Below are 23,018 nucleotides of genomic sequence, written 5' to 3'. Positions count from 1 at the left end.
TAAATACTGAATTTTTCCAGTATCATGCCGTTTACAGTGAGGGTTGAGTCATCACTCTGTCCATTTTGTTAATGGGGAACTGAAACTGAGATGTTCACAAAAATTCATACTACAGAGACAAGAGGTAGAAATTAGAGGAAGAAAGATTACAAATGTTTGTATTAACAATAGAGATGGTTTATAACTACAATAATAATTAACAAAAATGTAAATAAGCCAATATAAAAAGAAACTTACTTAAAATTATTTGGTTATATTATTACTATTATTCTCAGACATGTGTTACATTATTATTACTGTTATTAGTTCATGTGTTAATATTTATTACTATTTTCTATTTGGCTTTTTTTTCCCCTTGTAAATGGTATACCCTGACAATACACCTGTACTCAAAAATGTTTATGACTAAAATTATATATATATAATTCATACTATAGGTAGTCCTCAACTTATGACCACAATTGAGTCCCAAATTTTTGTTTCTAAATGAGACAGTTGTTAAGTGAGTTTTGCCCCATTTTATGACCTTTCTTGCTGCATTGTTAAGCGAATCATTGCAGTCGTTAAGTCAGTAGCGTGGCTGTTAAGTGAATCTGGTTCCCATTGGCTTTGCTTGGGATCACATGACCCTGAGACACTGCAACCATCCTAAATAGTTGCCAAGCATCTGAATTTTGATCATGTGACCATGGGGATGTTGCAGCAGTCGTAAGTGTGAAAAATAGTCATAAGTCACTTTTTTCAGTGCTGTTGTAACTTTGAATGGTCACTAAATGAACTGTTGTAAATTGAGAATTTGTATTTTATGGCTGAGGACCCGCAATGAATTAGTGAGAATATAAATCAAGGTTTCCAATTCCAATATTAATGCTTGCACAAGTTAAGTAATATGATAACTTTTTATTACCAGTATAAATTCCAATTAAATCAATGATATCTAAATGGGAAAAATTATACTTATAGTGCAGACATTAGCTTAATGCATATAGTTATTAAAATATATGTATTTTATTGGTACAATATAGTACATTGAACAAGTTGTGTAATGAATATATTTGCTCAATTAGATAATACTTACTATGAAACATTACTAACTAAATTTCATGATTTTTAAAAAGTTTTTAATTTAGGGGTTTATCGTCGTGAAGCAGTTAGATCATATAAATCATATGATTTCTTCAGACACGATAATGAAGAAGCCATGAGGATTAGAAAGTAAGTTAACATTAACTACATGTTAAGTGTTTGCTAAATAATAAATATGCTTGAACCAATTCATATTGCTAATTATAGAATTCACTAAGATAATTTGAAAATTTGATGAAGATGCTCACTTTCTTAAATACTGAATATTATAGTAATCAGTGAAGGATTGCGCAATGATTATAATTTACAATCACAGTAATTACAATCACTCCATGCATACATGGAAACATATGACTGGTTTCTCCCTAATTACTTGTATAAGGACCATTTTCTATATTATTCATGTTGTTTTGTATTTTGTTATAGATTGTGCACCAGTAGAGGCTAATTCAATTTCGTTGTATATATGGACAATGATAATAAAGGTTAAAACATAACATTTCTAAATCTTTGAATTTTTGGGGGGGGCGGGGAAGAAGCAAAGGGATTAAAAGAAAAAAGATTCCTAAAATAAGGGATAAAATAAAAATATTTCAGCGAAGAGAAGAAAAGTTTCAAAAATTGCTGAAATCATTAATAAAAAAGTCTCATCATTCCAATGTAAAATATATTTCTTTACTCTGCTTCTAATTTAGTGCTTCCAACTAACAATAAACTTTTCTAGTACTATTTCTATTTATTTATACTTAGTTATATATCCTGTGTTATTTTGTTAGCATGGAATTTCAAGGCTGTTTAGTTATGAAACAAATTTCCAGGAGAATTTTTTAAATTTATTTTCAATTATTTATATGCTGTGTATTTGAGTGATTCTAGATGGCTTATAGCAATAGGTCAAAAACAATTAACTTCTCTGTGGAGCTTTTAATGGATGTGGAAGGGGTATGGGAGATATGGATTTGCTTTATTGTCTTAATGAACCATGGAGTGTTTTAAAAACTGCTGAAAGTTTATGTGGAGTTGTATATTAAAATGTTATTAATAAATCAGATACCAATCTGAACAGTATTATTTATTACTTAGTTTTATGATTTATTATTTAGTTTCCTGATTTATTATTTAGAATCAGAAAATATATTTATCATTTTAGGACACTGCAGTCCAGGTAATTCTTGACTTAACAATTGTTCATTTAATAGTAGTTTGAAGTTATGATGGCTTTGGAAAAAGTGACTTACAATCTGTCCTCAAAGTTACGATAGTTGTGCCATCCCTACATTCGCATAACTGCACTTGCCAACTGACTCACATTTATAACTGTTGCAGCATTTTAGGATCAAGTGATTGTGATTTGTGATCTTCCCAGAAGACTTTCAATAAGCAAGGTCAATTGGGAAAGCCAGATTTGCTTAATGATTGTGTGACTCACTTAACAACCAAGTGTTTCATTTAACAGCTGCAGTAAAAATGGTAATCAAATTGGGTCCAGTCCAGTCACATGATGACTCTGTTAACTACTGCATCACTCAGCGACCAAAATTCTGGCCCCAATTTTGAAATATGTTGAGGAATATCTGTAGTGCAAAGGTTGAGAACTTCTGGGTTAAATTTGAGCCTTACTCAGGAAAATCTGGATCTTAGTTGTCCCAAAGGTACTTTTTTCAAGAGGCAACTGGACTTTCTAGTTTTTCTTTGAAGATGTTTTGCTTCTCATCCAGTTGAAGAAGCTTCTTGGATGAGAAGCAAGACGTCTTCAGAGAAAAACCAGAAAGTTGAGGTGCCTCATGAAAAAAAGCACCTTTGGGACAACCATGACCTGAATGACTGAGAATCTCTATAGACTGGATCTTAGTTGTTTTGGGAGTAGCTCTTCAAATTAACAAGCAACCATGCTTCAACAATATGATAGCAACACAGATAAAGTCACACACTGTATTCTTCATTTTAGTGTTTCCTCTGGGGAAGTCCTTCAGCCTCACAATTCAGAAATGAATAGGATCTATTGCTAATAGGGCCAAGAAAAAAGGGAAAGGAGGAGATGCATCTGACATAGCACTTAATATTTCAAATACTTCAATGGATCAATATTTTTTATTTATGACAGAACTTGAGAAGTGAACTTAAGACTTGTATCTCACTTAAGATATAAGGACAGTTTGTTGTTGATTTCAAAACAAAAAACAGTGGAGAGAAAAAATACATAGTCTTAGACTGCAGCAAGAAGAAAGTGGGATGGGAAGAGTTCTAAGGAACATTTTCCTCTCAGGTTTTTCACATTCTTAAAAGCTCTGTGCTTGCTGGTAACTTTTAGATACAGAAATCTGCAAGCATTGCAATATATCCAATTACTGTACAGCACAGACCAGCAGAAACTTGGGTGTGTTACAAAACATCCTGTTTCAACAAAGAGAGAAGCAAGAGTGTGTGGTAATATGGAAAGCCAAAATGAAAAGTTTTCTGTAGTTTCTTTTGGTTTGTGCAGTTTCAAGCCAAGTGGGACCACTAGACCTGATTCAAACCACTACCATAAATCAACATCTCCTAAACAGTTTAGGCCAGAAATGATGAGCTCGTGTATTTCTAGAGGCTGGTGGCTTGCTGCAGAAAAAGAATGGTTAAGAATTAAACTGAAATGTTTATCACAGCATAACCTTCCATGGACCATAGTCTTCTCTTGTTGTGTATTATGCTGAGATATTTGTTGGGTATGTCACAGACTATGTTAGGGAATTATTTAAGCTTGCTTTGTGTGAAGAAATCTTAATTTGTCTTTAATTCTTTGGAGGCAGTGTTAAGCCTAACACATAGGACACTGGAGGTTTTCTCGTCCAACCCTCTGCTCAGACAGGAGAACCTATACCATCTTGAACAAATTGATGTCCAATCTCTTCTTTAAAACCTTCTAGTGATGGAGCACCCACAACTTCTGGAGGAAATCCATTCCACTAATCAGTTGTTCTTACTGCCAGGAAATGTGACAGTTTCTGTTTGTGTGACAGAATAATGGTAACACACACACACACACACACATACACACACAGGGAGAGAGAGAGAGAGAGAGAGAGAGAGAGATGGCATAGTTGGCATCTTCAAAGTGCAAAATTCAGGTAGTAATAAATTCTTTTCTTCAGCTGAAAAATAGGCAGCCTCAAATGCTTTGGGATTTAGCCTGCAGACCAAAGTCCTTCCTCCTCCTTGAACATCTGACTCTCATCCAGTTGTCAGCCATAGTTGTTCTTCAACTGTGTCACTAGATTTGTCTGCATGTGGCCTCTTGTCTTCAAAAGTGAAGGGCCATCCAAGGGCAAAATAATGGAGCTTTCCACTTACTTTTATCTCTTTGAAGGAAACTGGGAATCTAAGAGGAAATGAATGATGTCAAGGGATGTGGTTTCTAAGGAGTGGTCTTTCTATTTCAAAGTCCTACCCTTGTTGTCAGCATAGCTGATTAATACCTATTTTGTTTATTTAATTTGTATCCCGCCTTTATTATTTTTACAAATAACCTAAGGCAGCAAACATATCCAACACACTTTTCTCCTCCTATTTTTTTTACAACCACAACCCTGTGAGGTGAGTCGGGCAGAGAGAGTGTGACTGGCCCAAGGCCTCCCAGCTGGCTAAAGCAGGACTAGAACTCACAGTCTCCCAGTTTCTAGCCTAGTGCCTTAATCACTAATCAAACTGGCTCTCTTTAATATCTTTATTAGAAGCAACCACAATGTCAGAGAAAGACTTCTCCTATATTCATTAATCACATCTTATAAAATCAGCTGCTCCTAAACATAGCATCTGGCATGTTTCACATTGTCCTGCTGATGCTGATAGATTGTGTAGATTTTTAAAACTTGCAGATATGCATATGATATTTTGGTTAATCCTATCACTCAACCTATTTTTTGCTTATTCATTGTTAGGTATTTTTAATATTAAGCATAGCTTAATTTGGTTTTTTTCCTCACAATTTATATACAATACTTTTAGATTACCAATTGCTTACTTCCACCATTAGATGGCATAAATTCTTTTCTTTGTTGTTCATGGTTAAGTTTTTTTCATGTCCATGGTGAATGGTCTTTAAATTGTGAATTAGACAGCTTAAAAATTTAATTGACCCTATTTGTGTTTTGTCAGGGTTACCTGAATCTTAACTTCAACAGTGTTGTGCATGAGCAAGATAAAATTATAACAATGAAACTGATTGATTACTTTGGATGATTTGAGTTCTCATTAAATTATCCTTTCCTTTCCTTCCTTCCTTCCTTCCTTCCTTCCTTCCTTCCTTCCTTCCTTCCTTCCTTCCTTCCTTCCTTCCTTCCTTCCTTCTCCCTCCCTCCCTCCCTCCCTCCCTCCCTCCCTCCCTCCCTCCCTCCCTTTTTTTCAGACAATGTGCCTTGGTGGCCCTTGAAGATGTGAAAGTTTATCTCATGGAAGAGTCTGGCCAGATTGCTGTAAGTGCACACCTGATCATTGGGACATGCTGCAAGGATGGGAAGCTGGATTTCCAGATGCTGTTAAATTACAACTCCCAGCACCCTCAACTTTGGCTTCTCTGGCTGATTTATAATTCAGTATCATCTGAAGGATCCAGATGAGATGCTTAGAGCGCTAAACCTAATTTTTTAAAAGAAGTATTGGCCAGATATCAGCCATGGCTTTGCTGGGATAGTAAGACTGGAGCAGTCCAGGTGTGCCAGATCTTGAAGCCAGACTTAATTGTGGAATTCTTTCTCCTTGCAGGCTTGCAGATAGTCCTCAGTTTATGACCGCAATTGGAACCAGAACTTCTATCACTAATTAATGCAATTATTATATGAGTTGCACTTGATTTTATGGCCTTTTCTGTGCAGTTGTTAAACGAATCACCATATTGGTTTTGTGAATCCAGCTTCCCATATTGACTTTGCTTGTCAGAAATTCCCTGTGAAGATCCCAAATGCCAATCATACACACCCCAGGATGCTGCAAATTTCATAAATACATGCTAGTTGTCAAATGTCTAAATTTTGATCTTGTAACCATGAGGATCTGGGATGGTCATAAGTGCAGGGACAGATTATATGTCACTTCCAACATGACCCATCTCTCTTTTCTGCTTTTTGTTCAGGTCTTTGATGCAACCAACACAACACGAGAAAGACGGGATATGATTTTAGCTTTTGCCAAAGAAAATTCTTTTAAGGTGATTATTTTGTTGCAAAATGTCTATGGAGATTCTCAGTCATCCAGGTCATGGTTGTCCCAAAAGTGCTTTTGTCCAAAAAGCAATTGGACTTTGTTTTTTCTATTGAAAAGGTTTTCAAATACAAATTTTTCCCCCTTTTTCCCCCCCCTCCCCCCCCCTCCCTAACCCCCCCTCCCCACCCTTCCCCCCCTGTGACTTCTTCGTAACAAAAAAAAACCCTAATTCATAACAGATTACTTACTCCCTCCTCAAAATACTGACCTTTACTTACTAAAAGTATTATAAATCCCCCTTTATCCATACATTTCAGAAAAGAAGAAGAGAAAAAAAACAAAAAAAAACAAACACATTATACTATAACTATTATAAAATAACTTCTAATTTAGCATAATAGTGTTTTATATCTATACATTATTGCAACAATTCAAAACCACCTTCCACTTTAAAACTATACGATAAGTCCTACTTTAATAACATTTCAAAGCGGGCTCCCCATAAAATCTAATTTAACATTTATTCCACTCTATCCATTTCCTCCACTCCCCTAAATGTATCACTTAAAAATCCCTTTTCTTAAACTAATCAGTCTGTAGCTAGCTTATTCACCCACTGTCTTACAAATTTACCATACACAACAATTCTTGATATCTTTAATTCACTGCCCACACTACTTAAAAATATATATATATATATATTCCATTATATCTAAATAAAAAAAGAAAAGACAATAACTTTAAATTTATAGTCCATATAATATCTTCTTGAAGTCTTTCCACTGGATTGTTAAAACCAACATCCATAATAGGGTAACATAGCTTGCTGATGCAACAGTTTATTCAAGATCTCCAATCATATCTGCCCCCATCAGTAGTAAACATCTTCTTATATATATAAAAGTAAAAACAACCACCCGAGTGACATTATAATTATATTCCATATAATAATAATTGTGGGTTTCATCAGGATTATTAATTTCCATCATCGTATTGGGTAACAACCCGATCTTCTGCATGTCCCAATGTGATTCTCTTGCCTTATAATTCAAGATAATTATAATATATTTATCAACACAAAAAGAAGTTTCAAAGTAGATAATTCAAAACCATCAATTTGAGGCTCTTTCCATGTCCCAAAATTATGGCAATGCAGAGATCTGCCACTATCCTCAGGATGATATTAACCAATATATCGCCTCCTCTATGTTTTCACATAATCATTCATATTTTAAAATCACTGGCTTCACTGTTGCTTGGGTTAGAAATTTCTATTTTTGTACAACCTATTTCTTTTTTTGTTTTCTTTTTGTGGGTTTGACTTCCATCCTAATTTTTTGTGTCTCGCGTTTCTTTTTTATCCCTTGTATATCTTCTAATTGGTTTCCATGCTTGTCCTTGCCTTGATAAGTCATCACATTAAAATCAGATGGCACTTCTCTCAAATTTGTAGATAATCCAGCTGGGGTATCCGATAAATCCAAAGGCAATTTATCTGGTACAGTCTCTGTCTTTAATTCCAGCTCCTTCTGCTTATCCTGTATTATATCTGAAGACGTTAAATTCATTTTCAACCTATTTTGATAAAATTCTTCCGCTCTTTCAACAGTATTTAACTGGTATCTTTCTCCTTGATATCTCAATATAATACCAACTGGGACGTCCCACCGGAATTGAATATTTCTCCTTTTTAACTCAGACACCAGAAAGCCAAATTTCTTCCTTTCCATTAATATCTTAGGTGGGAGTTCCTTGTAAATCCAAATCTTTCTTCCATACAATTGCAAATTAGAATTGAAGGAATTTTGCACAATTTTATTCCTAATTTCTTTATCTGAAAAATAGATTACCACATCTCTAGGCAATTGCCTTTGCTTGGCAGTCCAGGAGTTTATTCGATAAGCTCTGTCAATCCTACAAAACACTTCCTCAGGTTGAATCTTTAAAAACCCAGCTAGAAATTCAGAAGATATTTTCCTTAAGTCATCTCTGTTATTTTCCTGCAAACCTCTAAGTCTTATTGCATATTCTGTGAAATTATATTGTATCTTTAGAACCTCTTTATCAATCCTCTGTTGCAGATTTTCTACATTACCAGACTTTTGGTCAGCATCCATTTTAAATTTTTCTTCTGAACTATAATCCTGAATATTTAACAAATCATTTTCAATTTTTTGAATTCTATTGTCCAATTTATCTTGAATTTCATCCATTTTTGACTCTAGTAAATTAGTATTTGTATCCAACCGAATCATGAATTCTGACACTTTTAAAATTTTTTGCTGCAAAAAGTCAAACTTGGATTTCACCAATTCCTTAGTTTCCTGCTTAAATTTTTCAAGTTGCTGATTCACAATCTCATCCCTTCTTTCAATCTCCTCTAAGAGAAATTCTATTATATTAAAATCAGGTTTCTGGGACTGAAGAGTTAAAACTTGTTCCTTTAAATTCTTAGTGGGGGAATCCCCCCCACCTATTTGCTTGTCTGACTTCACAAGCCTCAGTGCCATGTTTCCGCCTAAGCAGGCTTTGTTAGAAGAAAAAAAAAAAAAAAAAAACAAGACAAAAGACTTCCAGCCAGCAACAAGGGAAAAAGAGAAAAACAAAAACAGGAGCGGAGTTTTATCTACAAATGTAGCCAGTGGTATTTATTCCGCTACATTGTAATAATAAAAAACGGAAGAACTTTCCCTCTCAAACTCTTCTCCAGCCGTGGCAGACGCCATTTTAAAAAGAAACTTTTTTCCTCTTTCTCTTCCTCTATTCTCTTAAGTAATTTTTAAAAGATAAGTAAAATACTTGCGCTTCAGTATTACAGGTCCAGCTCACATTTTCTTTGAGTAATCTGTCAAATTCGCAGGCTTGCTTTTGACGCCTGGCTCTGCATTAGCAGAGGTCTCCCAAAGCCCGGAGCAGCGGCTGGGGATATGGGGCATCTCATCCGCTCCATCCCAAAAGTAAAAGAAAAACTTTTGGGACTCTGCAGAGAGTTCTACCCACCCCTGCCGGCTCTATCTCCGTTTCCTCATGGGAACGGAGTTTTTTCGAGCCGCCGTTCCGTTGTGAAGGCGGCTCTGACAGGCAGTGGAAGCTGACGATCCCAAAGGAACGTCTGGCGGCGGCCAGCAGCAAACAGGAAGTCGGACTTTGTTTTTTCCTTGAAGACATTTCACTTCTTATCCAAGAAGCTTCTTCAGAGATGAAGAGGAAAAAAGCTCTTTTGGGATATTTTGTTGCAACTTTGTTCTAGTATAAAGTCAGAGACAAATGCAAATGGCAATCAAATGATTCCAGGATGCTGAAAATGGACATTTGTCTTTTGCTTTAACTTTGATTTGCCAAATGAAAAGGTACTTTTGCCATAGGCAATCTTATGTACCCATTTATGGATTTCTGAAAATAAACAAACTTTGTTACTTCTACAAAATAAATAAGTACCTTAGCTTCATCAACCTTTTTTCTATTCATCTGACTTTATGTCCAGCATTCAGTCATATTTGACAAAGTAGCTAAGACAAATTCCAGCAGTAAATTGACCAGTCTTTTCCAAAGCACAAGCTGTGCTATACCTCTGAGTCAGCAAGCAACCCTAAATTGATCATACAGGAATTTTTGTAAATATGTTCCAAATATATTGCTGTGCATTTTTAATGGTTGATTATTGGCAGGTTAAATATGCAGATGATGAAATGATGCATTTTGAGATCGTATAGTTGTTTGGATTTTTATCACATTTTAAAAAGATCCATTTGGTCATATCGTGTTAGTTGAAAATCCTCACCTTCTAGTCAAAGGTGAACTTTGGTTCAGTTTCAAAAATCCTTAGAAGCAACCAGTTCATACACTCTGTCCCTTTTCTTGCAGTCTGCAAGATGGAACAGAGGGAAATGAGGATGAAAGAGAAATGAGAGAAAAGAGAAAGAGAGAGACAGAGACACAGAGAGAAAGAGGATAGTACTATAAAGATAGGACAGCACCCATTTGTGGTCTGGTTCCACTCACTGTTTTCTTTGACCTCCCACATCTTGGTATGCAATGCAGCCATGAACAAATTATTTCTGCAGAAAGACAGTTCTTGACAAAATAAAATTCTTATCCTGGATCCAGAATTTTTGTATTTTACAAAATAAAATTCATTTTTTCTTTTGTAGGTTTTTTTTGTGGAGTCTGTCTGTGATGATCCGGAAGTCATTGCTGCCAATATATTGGTTAGTGTTTTACATTCTCTAGCTTTGTTTTGCTTGGTCATTCCTGCTGAAGAAAGACTTAGCATCATTGGAGCATGTTTAAGCTTAGGCTCTATAGCCAGAGTTAGAAGGCTTAAAATAGCATTGACTCAGTTAAATAGACAATATTAAAGCAGGTAATGCTTTCCCATGCTTGTATTGGTGCAATACTTTTAAAATTATATTCATTAGATGAATTTATAAGATAAATAGATTGTAAGATTAAAAAAAAGTTTCTTAAAATTATTCAGGCATCAGAATCTGCAAAAACAATATCTAGTTACATGAAACAAAATCAACATTTGGAAGCTGGTTATTAATCTTGGAGGCATACCTGAGCTTTGGAATCGGTGCATTTTTTTAAAAAATCATCTCTATTCCAAAATGGTCAATACTTTGTTAGAAGATAATATTTATTAAAAGTAGTTTATTAAAAGTAGAGCTTAAGATTGTTATCACCACTGTTTATTTCTTTATGTGTATACAAAGTTTTTGTATAGAGTGAGTTTATCTTTCAAAGAGTTTATTTTTTGGTTGCACCAGGATGTTAAAGTCTCCAGTCCAGATTATCCAGAAAGAAACCGAGAGAATGTGATGGAAGATTTTCTGAAGAGAATAGAATGTTATAAAGTCACCTATCAACCCCTTGATCCAGTTGATTATGACAAGTAAGATGCACAGCAAAGGAATCATGGGGATTCTTGATCATAGACTTGGATCCAGGACACACCAACGGAAGACCAGGCAGAGGTGACTTTTCTGAAGACCTTCCCTGAAAAGCCTCTTCCTGAATAGGTTTGGGCTGTGACAGGGGAAGATAAGGTCTTCCTTATAAACTTGATGAAATTCAAATGGAGAATTATTCTGGGATCACAATACTCCGCCCAGTTTTTCAGTTACATTTGTTCCGTTCTAAATTCCCTGTGCCTTAATCCACCACAAAAGAATGCTTCACCATTCCAAACTTCAGGAGAGACTGATCAGTGAGGTTGCCAGAGGAAAAAGAGTTGAAAAGTCACCTTCTACCGTACCTCATTCCATTGATACTTCTCTGGATCATGGTTACTGCATGTGTTTGGAGTAGAAATTGAGTGGAAGAACAGATGGGAGGAAATTATGATTTCTGGAAGCATATTATAGAAAATAGTGGAGAATTCAGAGATTTTACTTATTAAGAACAGAAAGAATTTCTAGTATAAGAATCAGGTTTTGTAACATCTATTTTGGTTTGGGACTGGTGCAAGAATCACTTCTCCTTTTTAGCAATATTTAGAAATAGTTTTAAACACATTGAAATGTTTTTAATAATTAGTATACTTTAAAAAGTATCTCAGTAATCAGAGATACTTTTTGTATGTCTGAAAATACTTGCTAAATACTTCCTCATGATTTCATAGAAATAAGCTTTTAACTTTCCGCTTTTCAATATCTTTTTACTACTATCTTGCCACTTCTCATTCATATCTATTGCTTTGGGATAGTGGTGAGTGAGTGAGTGAGTGAGTGAGTGAGTGAGTGAGTGAGTGTGTGTGTGTGTGTGTGTGTGTGTGTGTGTGTGTGTGAGAGAGAGAGAGAGAGAGAGAGAGAGAGAGAGAGAGATTATCTGCAGTTTAGATTTGATCTCCAAAAGGTACTGTATTTTTTCCTACAATCACATTACATTCTGCGGCTATTGTGCAAGTCCAATGCTTGCACAATAGGTACTATATTCATCTTCCAGCATCTCTGAAACATCTTTTGGAGACTGAATCCTAAATACTGCCCAGATCTAATATATAATTAGAAACTAGTTCTCATATTAAAATAACCAAGTTCATCTATTTTATGCATCAGCCTTTTACCTTTCTTTTTGTGGTGTACTCTCCCTTAGTTACAAAAACGGACATTAAATAATTGTGTGACGGCTTGATACCTAATGATTTCTGGTATATTTTTAATTACAGAGACCTTTCTTTCATTAAAGTTATCAATGTTGGGCAGCGCTTTCTGGTCAACCGGGTCCAAGACTACATCCAAAGTAAAATTGTCTATTATCTCATGAATATTCACATTCAGCCACGCACAATCTATCTCTGTAGACATGGAGAAAGTGAATGCAACCTTATTAAAAAGATAGGTGGAGATTCGGGCCTGTCAACACGTGGGAAGCAGGTATGATCTAATTCACAGGAAGTTTGCATATTTTGTAGGGCACTGCAGTGTTTCGGATTCAAGGCAAAAAGGCAGTCAGAGTACACACATTTTAGTTGTCAGCAGCTCCTTAAACATAACATGTTTTCTGCACTCACATTGCTTTAATGAATTACAAACAGGAGCTATATGAATTTGCATACTAACAGCTAAATTAAGACAGATTTTCTGCTCACATTTACTTTCATTTCAGCTGAAGACCAGAAATACATACTCAAAACAACAAATATTACATTCTAAATTTACAAGTTTTTCCTGGAAGAATAGCTCAATTTATTGTAGTAAATAGTATTCTGAGAATACCCATAGACATCATCACTTTACATCATTAAAAAACATTTAAAAAGATACAAATGCGTATTAAATAAATTGAATGGAATAAAAAATAGAAGATTTCTTTAGCATTTATACCTCAAATTTCCTCTGTGATATCTTCCATCCTTAGTCATTTTACCGTAAAAGATTGTGATTACTCAAAGTAACCCACTCCTTGGTATATTACTGGTAAACTTCTAGTATAAATCAGAATTCATAGTAATCACAGAAACTCTGCAAGTTTCTTGCAGAGCCATTTAGAAACATTTATAATAGAAATATGCTTACATGTAATTATATAACCCACTGTTTGATACGTTAGCTTTAGATAATGGATTGCAGTCAATTTACCTTTCCTTGATGGAAGGTTTCTTTCATGCCTTGTTACAGCTCACTGTACTTCTCCAAAATTGGTGTGTAACAAGGGAGAAGTCTTCAGAATGGTACACTGACAGAAGCTTCTTTTGGATCAAAAAACTTCCTATTACAGTTGGAATTGTAGCATAGCAGTTGGAAACAAAAAAGGAATATGACCATTGTATACAATACAAGAAAAATGGCAAATTTTCTATTGAACTTTGTGATTATAAAAATTTAGCTGACTTGGGGAGAAGAGTTGCTTGCTACAGCTTCCAAATCACTGTTCCCAATGCCACCTTAAATTTTTGTCCTGAAAATGTAAGCAGCACCAAAGACAAGTTGCTGTCCTTATCTTCATAATATGCAAGGGAAAATCTTAATCATACTGTATTGTTTTATAGTTTGCTGAGGCATTGAAAAGGTTTATCAAAGAGCAAGAGATTATGGATCTGAAAGTTTGGACTAGCCAGTTGAAAAGAACAATCCAAACAGCAGAAGCCCTAGGAGTGCCATACGAGCAATGGAAGATACTGAATGAAATCGATGCAGTGAGTAGAATAACAGAAAAGTTAAAAGAATAGTGGTGATGTAGTTTCAAGTAACCTTCGTTGCCATAAAGAAAAGCTCATACAATTTCATCTATCCAGCTGTCTGTCTGTCTACACCTCTTTTTCTCTCTCTCCCCCTCCCCCTCTCCCTCCCTCTCTTCCTCCATTTCATAAATTAAATTCAAAAATAAATCCCAATTCAATAGGGCAACTATGGCTGCAGTCAAGAAGCACTTTTATCAATACATCAGGTTCAGTGTTGTCAAGTTCCTCTTTCCAAGCTTCTGGAATAATAGATGATATAATATATCTGCTGCAATGTTTGGAGAAACGTAAGTCTTGGAAAAAACAATTGCTTAAGTTCAATTAAATTCAGTTGAGTTCCATTCTTAATTTTCTAGGGAGTATGTGAAGAAATGACATATGAAGAGATTCAGAGAAAATATCCAGAAGAGTTTGCACTTCGAGATCAAGAGAAATACCTTTACCGCTATCCTGGAGGAGAAGTGTGTTTTTTAATCATTGCTATATTAAACTAAATATTACCACTTTCATTTGATAGAGTTGGAAGTGTATTCAGTGTATTGCAACAATAGTCCTTAAACATATTTTAAAGTTAAAAAATGAACTATAATATAGAAGTCTCCTGGAGCTGCTTGAGAAATGGCATAATAAACAAGCTTTATCATTTTGGGGCAGAAACACAGCAAGTCTTAGTGTGACATAATTGCTTCCAGAAATTCTTATTCTTATCTTCAAAGTATTAACTTCTAATACAGTGTTAGATTTTGAAATCCGAAATGCTATCAGAGCCTTCTGAATCATCTAAATTATGCAATTATACCCACTGACAGATTTTCAGGCATTATAACATGGGTGTCAAACTCACCGCATCACGTTGCCATCATGTGATGTTTTGCAACATTTTTCCCATTCGCAGGGTTGGGGTGGGCATGGCCTACACATGATGCATTTGGCCCATGGGCCGCCAGTTTGAAACCCCTGTGTTATAATGCTGCCAATAAAGAATAAGAAAGTTCTTGATTTAGAAATCTTGCCTCCCCTCCCCAAATCAAAATAATTCATGTAAGCTATGTTAAATTTTCCAACAAAGATTCATGATGTAATATATGTAATATGTAGATAAAATATAATAAATAGTCGTCTAGGTAGAAAAAAATATTTGGATATTTTAAAGACACATTTATTGGAAACTTCCCTCTTTTTGATTAATATTTTTCTTGGGCTTTTTTTAGTCTTACCAAGACTTGGTCCAGCGCTTGGAACCTGTAATTATGGAATTGGAACGTCAAGAGAATGTCCTAGTTATTTCTCACCAGGCAGTTATGAGATGTCTATTGGCCTATTTTCTTGATAAGAGTGCAGGTAAAAAATCTTTTGTTTTTATAGCAAATGGATATAAGGCAGTGATTATCTAGAATAGAGGTGATCAGTTTATATGCAGTTCCGTCTCTAAGCTTTAGATCCCCAGTTCACCTAATTGAAGTTGATCATCATAGCTTGCCATAAAACTTCAGCTTGTAGTTCTTTTCTTTGGTACTTTTCCACAGCAACTCTTTGAGGGAACTTTGTTTTTTGATGTTGATTTTTTTAATGTCATATTTTCTGAACTGCTTCCTTTTTTAACATTGCCTTACCTACTTTTACCTGACAACCCCAACCACCACTGCTATGCTGCCTTAATCTAGTAAAACCAATGTAAACCAAACTGTATACAGCCTTCAACTACCAAGAGGCTTCTCTTTCTTAATAGGAAACAATTTATTAACCACATAAGGCAATAAATGCATAATTAGTAACCACATCAGTTTAATAAATAACAATATTAATAGCAGCCACGAGGTTAGATTTCATTCAAAACTGCAATGTGCAAGGAGGGAAGATTTTCCATTTTGCCTGATTTAATCCAGATAAATCTCAGCCTTCAAATTCACACATACTCTTCCTTTTTTTCTCCTGCGTTTATAAAGCTGTCATGGTTACTATAATAGATTCAGTTTCATATTGTTGATTATTTTCAAGACTAGATATGACTGTCCTGCCTAAAGTTATTGACATTATTGGCACTTTCAAAACATACATATACACATTCAGTGCTTTTTACTGTTATTGGAGCCAGTAATCATAAAAGTATGGAGGTGAGGATGTGATTATGTAATAAATGTGCAGTAAAGGCAACTGTAAAATTATTATTTGACCAGGCTTTATTGCAATTTTGTTTTTTATATCGATTATTTCTCTATGTTCTTGAAATGTTACTCAGTATTATTGGGTTATACTTGCTACATTAACCATCCCTAGTCTAGTATAGTCTAGATATCTTTGGACTAACATTTCCAGAATTCCTAGCTATCTTGCTAAATTGGCTTGTTTATGTCTCTGTGACAAAATTTGCATATGTGGCATCATAATCCAGAGTCCAGCCCCTTTTGAATGTGTGTCAATATTGCATGCATAACTGAGAATCTCAAATCTATGATCATGATGCAGATTTTGACACACACAGACACACACACACACAGATGCTCCATGCAACTGGAAGATGTCCAGTTGAGGAAAACCATGCTATTTTGTAGAAGACCCATGTAATATAATATATCATTTTAGGAAGTAGTACCTCCTGGCCAATGTTGTCTAGATCACACCTGATCAATGCTTCAGTATGAGACTTCCAGGAAATATCATGGTTGTAAGTGTTATCAGGAAATTTAAAAGTATTCTCTGAAAGCAACAGCAAACTACTTCCATATTGCTGCAGCAAAGCTACCTAGGTATGTCCATTGACTAGAAAGAAATTTTCTTTAGATAATTTCAGAGAATTACTATTATGTAATAGGTTTATGGTAATTAGATTGAGTTCCATGTTGAAATTGTTAAATTTCTGCACAGCAGAATATTTAGAATACTCAAATTTTGTGAGAATATAGTTGTATTACCTCTATTCTAATCTAGAATTAGAATTGTATCTCAGTTCTAATTCTAACGTTGTCTGTGTGTCACTCTTCAGAGCCTGCAGGTTTGTTCATTAATTAAATTCCAGCTGAATCAAAGGATACTGTGTGTTTTATATTACTATCAAGCACATCTGTTTAACTGTTATTACTTTATCTTAGATGAATTGCCTTATTTAAGATGTCCTCTTCATACCATCTTTAAGCTTACACCAGTTGCTTATGGCAAGTATTTATTTGTTTATGTGGGAACTTGGGAGAAAAAAGCAGTAATACAAATATCTATTTACCTTATCACTTGTTTCATTAGATTAGGTATCTTCTATTTCTTGAATTAATAAAGCGTAATTAGTACAGTTAGATATTACTTTTTGGTACATGTGTGGCTTTTACCCATCTCAGTTTCCCTTTATAAATCATGATACTCTTCCTGATAAAAACATGTTAAATTAAATCAATGATAAGCTAAATTAAATGTGATTTGTTGGGGAATAACTAATTAAATAATTACAGTGAGATCTATGTCTTCCATCTATATGTCTAATTCTTGCCTACTTTGGCATAGCCCTTCTTGCAGTCTGTCAAAGCAGACACTTTCAAGTATTTCAGGTCTCTTCCTTGATACATATCGCTTTTCATTTCTCTGATGATATTATAGTACTTCAATTCCAAAAATGGTGCCTAAAGTTCCTTATATTTTCAATTTTATGAAGGCTGTAAATTAGAAATGATTTCTCTGAATGTTGAAGCTGTAGACACTCACCGGGACAAGCCATCTACAGTGGTATGTACTAAAAAATATTCTGCTATAACTCGTCTATCTTCTTATCTATTTTATATTTTATTTCAATCTTAGGTAATTCTCAAGAAAGGAAAGGGTGAAAAGAGTACTATATTTATAATGTGTTTTTCATTTCTTTTGTTCTCCCCAAATATGTGGGAAAAGCAGGTTTTCATGAATATAGAAAGAAACCATAAAGTAAATTCATAACATTTATTTTATTCTGATAAATAGTTTGTGGACAGCTACATTGGACGTACCAAATACTCTACAAAGTACAGACTTAAAAAACATGAAAGGATTATGAGGAGAGTCATCTTAGCTGAACACTACTCACAAGGGCCAAATTAGAAAAACAGATTCAGAAAATATTAGCATCATGGAACAGTATAACAGATAATTTTCAGAATTGCTAGAAAGGCAATAGAAATCCATAAATATCTAAATACTTTAAGTAGGGAAGAAGTCTGTCAGTTGTCACCTATGTAACAATCAGTGACTGTTCAAGGCATTGCTTCATATTGAATATGAGCAGATCAAGATACAGCATCTTGATCAGCATCCAAGTTTCAGATCCACTCTGAACTGTGTAGCTTCATTGGTAAAAGTTATATAAAAATATTGTAAATGCTTCATTTCTGAGAAGAGACTGTGAAGACTTTATTCTGTTTACAAATATTGGCTCGGGCAGAGCTTCAAAATGGTTCTCTGTGGTGATGAAGGCCCATGTGAAGCACCCTTCATGATGCTGTGTGAAACTGTGGATCCATCTCCAAGAGCCATGTTGTTTCACTTTACAAAAGAAGTTTCTGTGTAGGTGCTGCATTTGTACAGAAGTATTTCTAATTCTTCTATTAATCTATTGCAAGCAGCAGAAGAGGCTTCTGTACAAAGTCAACACATGTAAAAAAAAAAATTTTTTTTGAGTTACCAAAATTTGCAGATAAGACCTCGTGAAGATGAAAAGTGCCCTATCAAAGGGAATAAACCAGTGCTTTGTCAATAAAAAGAACAGTTAATTCTTCCAGCCTTAGCAAATATGTCATTTCACATGCACAGTAAGGTAGAATATGCTTCATTTGTTTTTGTTGTGATTGTGCATTCCAAAAATCAATCTTCCCAAGTGGTGGTTTCACTTCTTTTGCTTTGAGTTCTTCTCCAGATTGCAACTGGCAACACTGTCTGATTTCTTATTAATTATATTCCTGCATGCCAGATCAAATATCTGATAACATAATATTTCTTTGGCTTTGTTTACATTATTAGCATGATCTCTTATCTGTTAATTTAAAGACAAAGATGCAATTGCTTTGACTCTCCCAGCAAATGTAACATAACTTTTAGTATTTATTTTCTTCGATATTAAGTATAAAAACAATACTGATATTCGGTTTAAACATAGTTTCCTATTGTCTGGTTAGGTCTTTAAGAACCCATACATAGGCCCCATCCCAACAATGTTATGTGGCTTGGTCAACAAACCAAGATAAAAACAAATTGTGGCCTAGTGCAATGTATAAACATATGGGGTGGAGTATGTAACTTGGTGGTGAGAGAAAATCATTCTGTGGATTCCTGGAAATACTTTTATTGAAATGAACACCACTAATTTTTAAATTTGCAAATATGCATTTATATTAATTCATGCAAATTGGTATTTTACCAGTGGTGGAATTCAGCCAGTTCGGGTTGGTTTGGGTGAACAGTAATTAAATTGCTGGTTGGCCCCGCCCCGCCCCTTACCACCCTGCCCCTTCCAGGAGTCCCCACGTGCCCCATTTTGGCTCCCAGGTAAGTGCAGGGAGTCCTCCTAGGCCCAAAATGGGGTGCGGGAGGCAGCGCTCCCCCCCCCCCGTGGCTCGTTTTCGCTCACAGAAGGCTTCATGGAGGCCTACTAGGCCCAAAACAGGGCATGGGAGGTGGCATGTTACCCCTGGCCCGTTTTTGCTCCCGGAGGGTGCAGGAGGCCGAATGCTGCCTGTCACACCTCTGGCCACGCCCACCATGGCCATGCCCACCCACCCACCCAGTCATTAGGGCAGAGAACCAGTTGTTAAATTATTTGAATCTCACCACTGTATTTCACCTATGTGCTCTAAATCTTTTTCAATTAATTGGTAATGTTAGCAGCATGTATCTGTCCTTGGCAGATTGTTACAAAGCAAAGTTAGTGCTAGCTACTTCTTGGATGGAACAGCAGTGAAATACCTAGGCTGCAAGCTAAATCAGCAACTTGAAGGGGAAGGAAAATCCCAAACAAAGGAAGAACAATCCACTTCTGTATTATTGCCAGGAAAACAATGTCCATATATAATAGTCAAGATCAACTGAAAGGAGATAATTCAAATTTAATACTCTTTATTAGATATCTACTTTCCAATATACTTTTATTTCTACATTTCAAAGCTTTAAGCTCTGTCATATAATGCTATTGATAGAAAAAGAATAGTCTCACATTTTTTTATAATCTAGGGGAAAGACTGTTGACTTGAGAGTTAAACTGCAAAAATGTGAAGGCCACAACAATAATAATTTCTATTTTAAAAGCTGACTGAAGTTTCCTAGTCATTTAGTCACAAGATATTTATCCATGGAAAATATTTGTGTTCTTATGCAAAGAGCCTCTTGGGAAATTTTTCCCATCTGTACTGTCATAGGGTGTGGAGGACTTAGTCATGCATCCTACCCACTTAGGTATCTAGTAGGCCAAAGGAAGCAATAAAATCTCACTTCAATCTTCTAAAGTAGAAATTATTTCTTTATAGGCTGCAATAGTAGGCACTGTACAAATTCTTATGCAATACCAATATATATTTTTCCTGTATTAGAAAAAAATATATAAAATATGATCTTAAAAGTCACTGGTGTATGAGAATACCCATTCTGCTGAGCAGAAGTAGGCACTGGATAACACTCTTATATCAGAAATAATATACAAAACAGTGGTGTTGTTGAGAAAGATTTAAACTGACAAAACTGGAAAAGGAAAATTCTCCTTTCTATCTCTAATCCCCATGTACTTTTAATATTTGCTCTGTTGTATCTCCCAGGCTACAGAAAAGCTGTTAATGGTACTTAAGAGAGGGAGAGAAAGAAATCTGTCTATGCATCCTTGAATTTCACCCCAATTCTTTGCATGCTACTGATATTATTTTATGTATGTCTAGCATGAAATACATTGCTTACATATCCTGTGCTATATTTCTAATTCCTAATCAATTTTCTCAACTGCTAACTTGCTGTGAATTAATCTGTAGAAAATGACACCTTTCCCCAGGTTTTCGTAGGAAAAGTAATATCTGAACATAACTTTGTTCACTATTTTAAAAACAAATATTTGCACCCAAACTAGAACATTTAAAAGCTGCTAAAATGACAAAATCTCTAAAACAGTTAAATGTCATGATCAATAGGTACATTTGGTGTAATAAAGGGCCTGAAAGCTACTACTCAAAAGGTATTACGCGAAAAAGAGTTTCAACAGTTCCTTTTCAAAAGGCCCTCTCCACCGTACTGTTAAAGCTCTTTGCTTTGAAAGGTAGACAAGACCTTCAGCACTGATCAAGTGTAAGCAGCTTAATGCTGATAAAGTTGAACTTTCCAATAACCTGGATCAAAATCTTATAGTGTTTTAAATAGCAAAACCCACAATGTAAGTTTTACCTGAAAACATACTTGTGGCCAATACAGGTAGTGTAATAGAGATATCACATATTTCAGTTGTACCTTAAAAATGGTCACTGTGTACCAACTGCAGTGTCAGAATGATCACATTATAGTAATGCTATTGTAGCATAGTATACTGAAACAAGATTCCTCTGGTGTCAAAGTTGCCTTAGTTGTGCAAATTAAAATTTGTGTTTTAAAACAAAAGCTAAAATTACAGAATTTATGTGAAAAAATTATTTTCTACCTCGTACAAGTGGCAGTTAATATGTAAGTAGTTTTTTTGTCATGCTTAATTTTTTCACTGCAATTATTTATCAGAAACAAATTTTCCTAGTCATTTTTTTCTATCTTTAAAAAAGATGAATTTCTTGCTGAACATTATGTTTTATTAATTTGGAAATTAATTAATCTTTTAATTAAAGACAGGATCTTCTCTCAGTTTGTAATAATTGCGATGAAGACATAAGCAACATAGAATACTTTCTATTTTTTAAACATACTGTTGCAGAACCTTTATAATTAAGAGCAGGTAAAATTAGTTCCTTACTCCATTATGATTTCCCCACTTGGTTTACTGAAGAGGTGAGCAACTGTCACTTCTTTAAAATTCAGCTGCTGCTACAAGCTCTAGAGATTGTAGTAGTGACATTATCAGAAAAGGAAGGAAGGGATTTGTAAAAGTTATGTTAGCAGAACTGGAACCATTCTCAGCCAGACAAAATCTTTATATAACCAAGGAAAAATGTACCCAGCAATCAAGGCTGGGAAAAGAATAGCATGAAATCCATTAACTGAAAAGCAGAGGAAAATGTCTAGTAGATATGCAGTACACCTTTTCTGTTTGTTTTCAATGTGCTTTCATGCCAGACAGTTTTGTGCTTTTATTAATCTGGGCCTTGTGTTAGAGGCCTCAAGACTGGCTGTCCCCAGAATGGTGTGTGTGTGTGTGTGTGTGTGTCTGTCTGTCTGTCTGTCTGTCTGTCTGTCTGTCTCTGAGAGTATGTGTGCCCATATGTTATCTAGTTTTAGATACTATATTAGCTGCTGACCAGTAGGAGGCACTAAATGATTGGACAAAGCTGGACAGTAGCTAATATGACTTCTAAAGATCTAAGATTTAAACACAGGCTTGACATATAATTGAGACTAAGTTTGATCTACGACAACTCTACAGGAATCAATATCTGGGCATACATTATGTTTGCAATAAATTAACTGACCTAGCTCTATTGAGCTTGAGGAGCTTCTGAGTGTGGAGATGTTGTTTCTGGAAAATTGATATTTGCTACTGTACCGTAGTATGAAGTTTGACAGGATTGCACCTATTGAGCCAACTCAATATGCTTGGGAGGAGAGTAAATAAAATGTTGGTGCTTCATTCTCTCAGGATGTTAAAACTTGTGTATTTTTATGCTTTTTATTTGAATAATAAGAAAAAACATATCATCCGTTTTGGTAATGTGGTCTGACGTGGTGCAGGAATTGATAGATTGAAGATCTTTAGTAAAATATATTGCAAAATCCATTTGGCCCTGGGAATATGGATAAAATTAGATTATGACCAAATTTTTGCCTATTTCCTTTCCTTCTGAAGTCATATGCTGCTGTTACATGGCTTCCCAAGTCCGTCAGATCAGCTTTCTGGGGCTGGGCATGGGGAATGCAGGGGATAAAAGGGTAGGCTCAGCAAAAC

The 23,018-nt window shown here is 35.1% G+C and overlaps 1 protein-coding gene across 12 annotated transcripts in view; it reads left to right on the top strand.

Moving 5' to 3' along the window:
- The window catches only part of PFKFB2 (6-phosphofructo-2-kinase/fructose-2,6-biphosphatase 2), a 43,298-nt gene that overhangs the window by 6,211 nt on the left and 14,069 nt on the right, over positions 1 to 23,018 (top strand). For all 12 annotated transcript variants that reach the window (XM_087889391.1, XM_087889390.1, XM_034414354.2 and 9 more), the window contains exons 4-14: positions 1,119 to 1,215; positions 5,471 to 5,537; positions 6,194 to 6,268; positions 10,416 to 10,472; positions 11,034 to 11,158; positions 12,434 to 12,641; positions 13,757 to 13,903; positions 14,305 to 14,409; positions 15,160 to 15,289; positions 17,038 to 17,100; positions 17,589 to 17,659. In XM_087889391.1, coding sequence (XP_087745517.1) covers positions 1,119 to 1,215; positions 5,471 to 5,537; positions 6,194 to 6,268; positions 10,416 to 10,472; positions 11,034 to 11,158; positions 12,434 to 12,641; positions 13,757 to 13,903; positions 14,305 to 14,409; positions 15,160 to 15,289; positions 17,038 to 17,100; positions 17,589 to 17,659 — 1,145 coding nt within the window. The remainder of the gene's footprint in view (positions 1 to 1,118; positions 1,216 to 5,470; positions 5,538 to 6,193; positions 6,269 to 10,415; positions 10,473 to 11,033; positions 11,159 to 12,433; positions 12,642 to 13,756; positions 13,904 to 14,304; positions 14,410 to 15,159; positions 15,290 to 17,037; positions 17,101 to 17,588; positions 17,660 to 23,018) is intronic.

The sequence above is a fragment of the Pantherophis guttatus genome, chromosome 3 (genome assembly GCF_059756535.1).
Source record: "Pantherophis guttatus breed Tessera chromosome 3, ASM5975653v1, whole genome shotgun sequence".
NCBI classification, from domain to species: domain Eukaryota; kingdom Metazoa; phylum Chordata; class Lepidosauria; order Squamata; family Colubridae; genus Pantherophis; species Pantherophis guttatus.
Note: the sequence above shows the minus strand (reverse complement) of the source record. Positions and strands in the feature narration are given on the sequence as shown.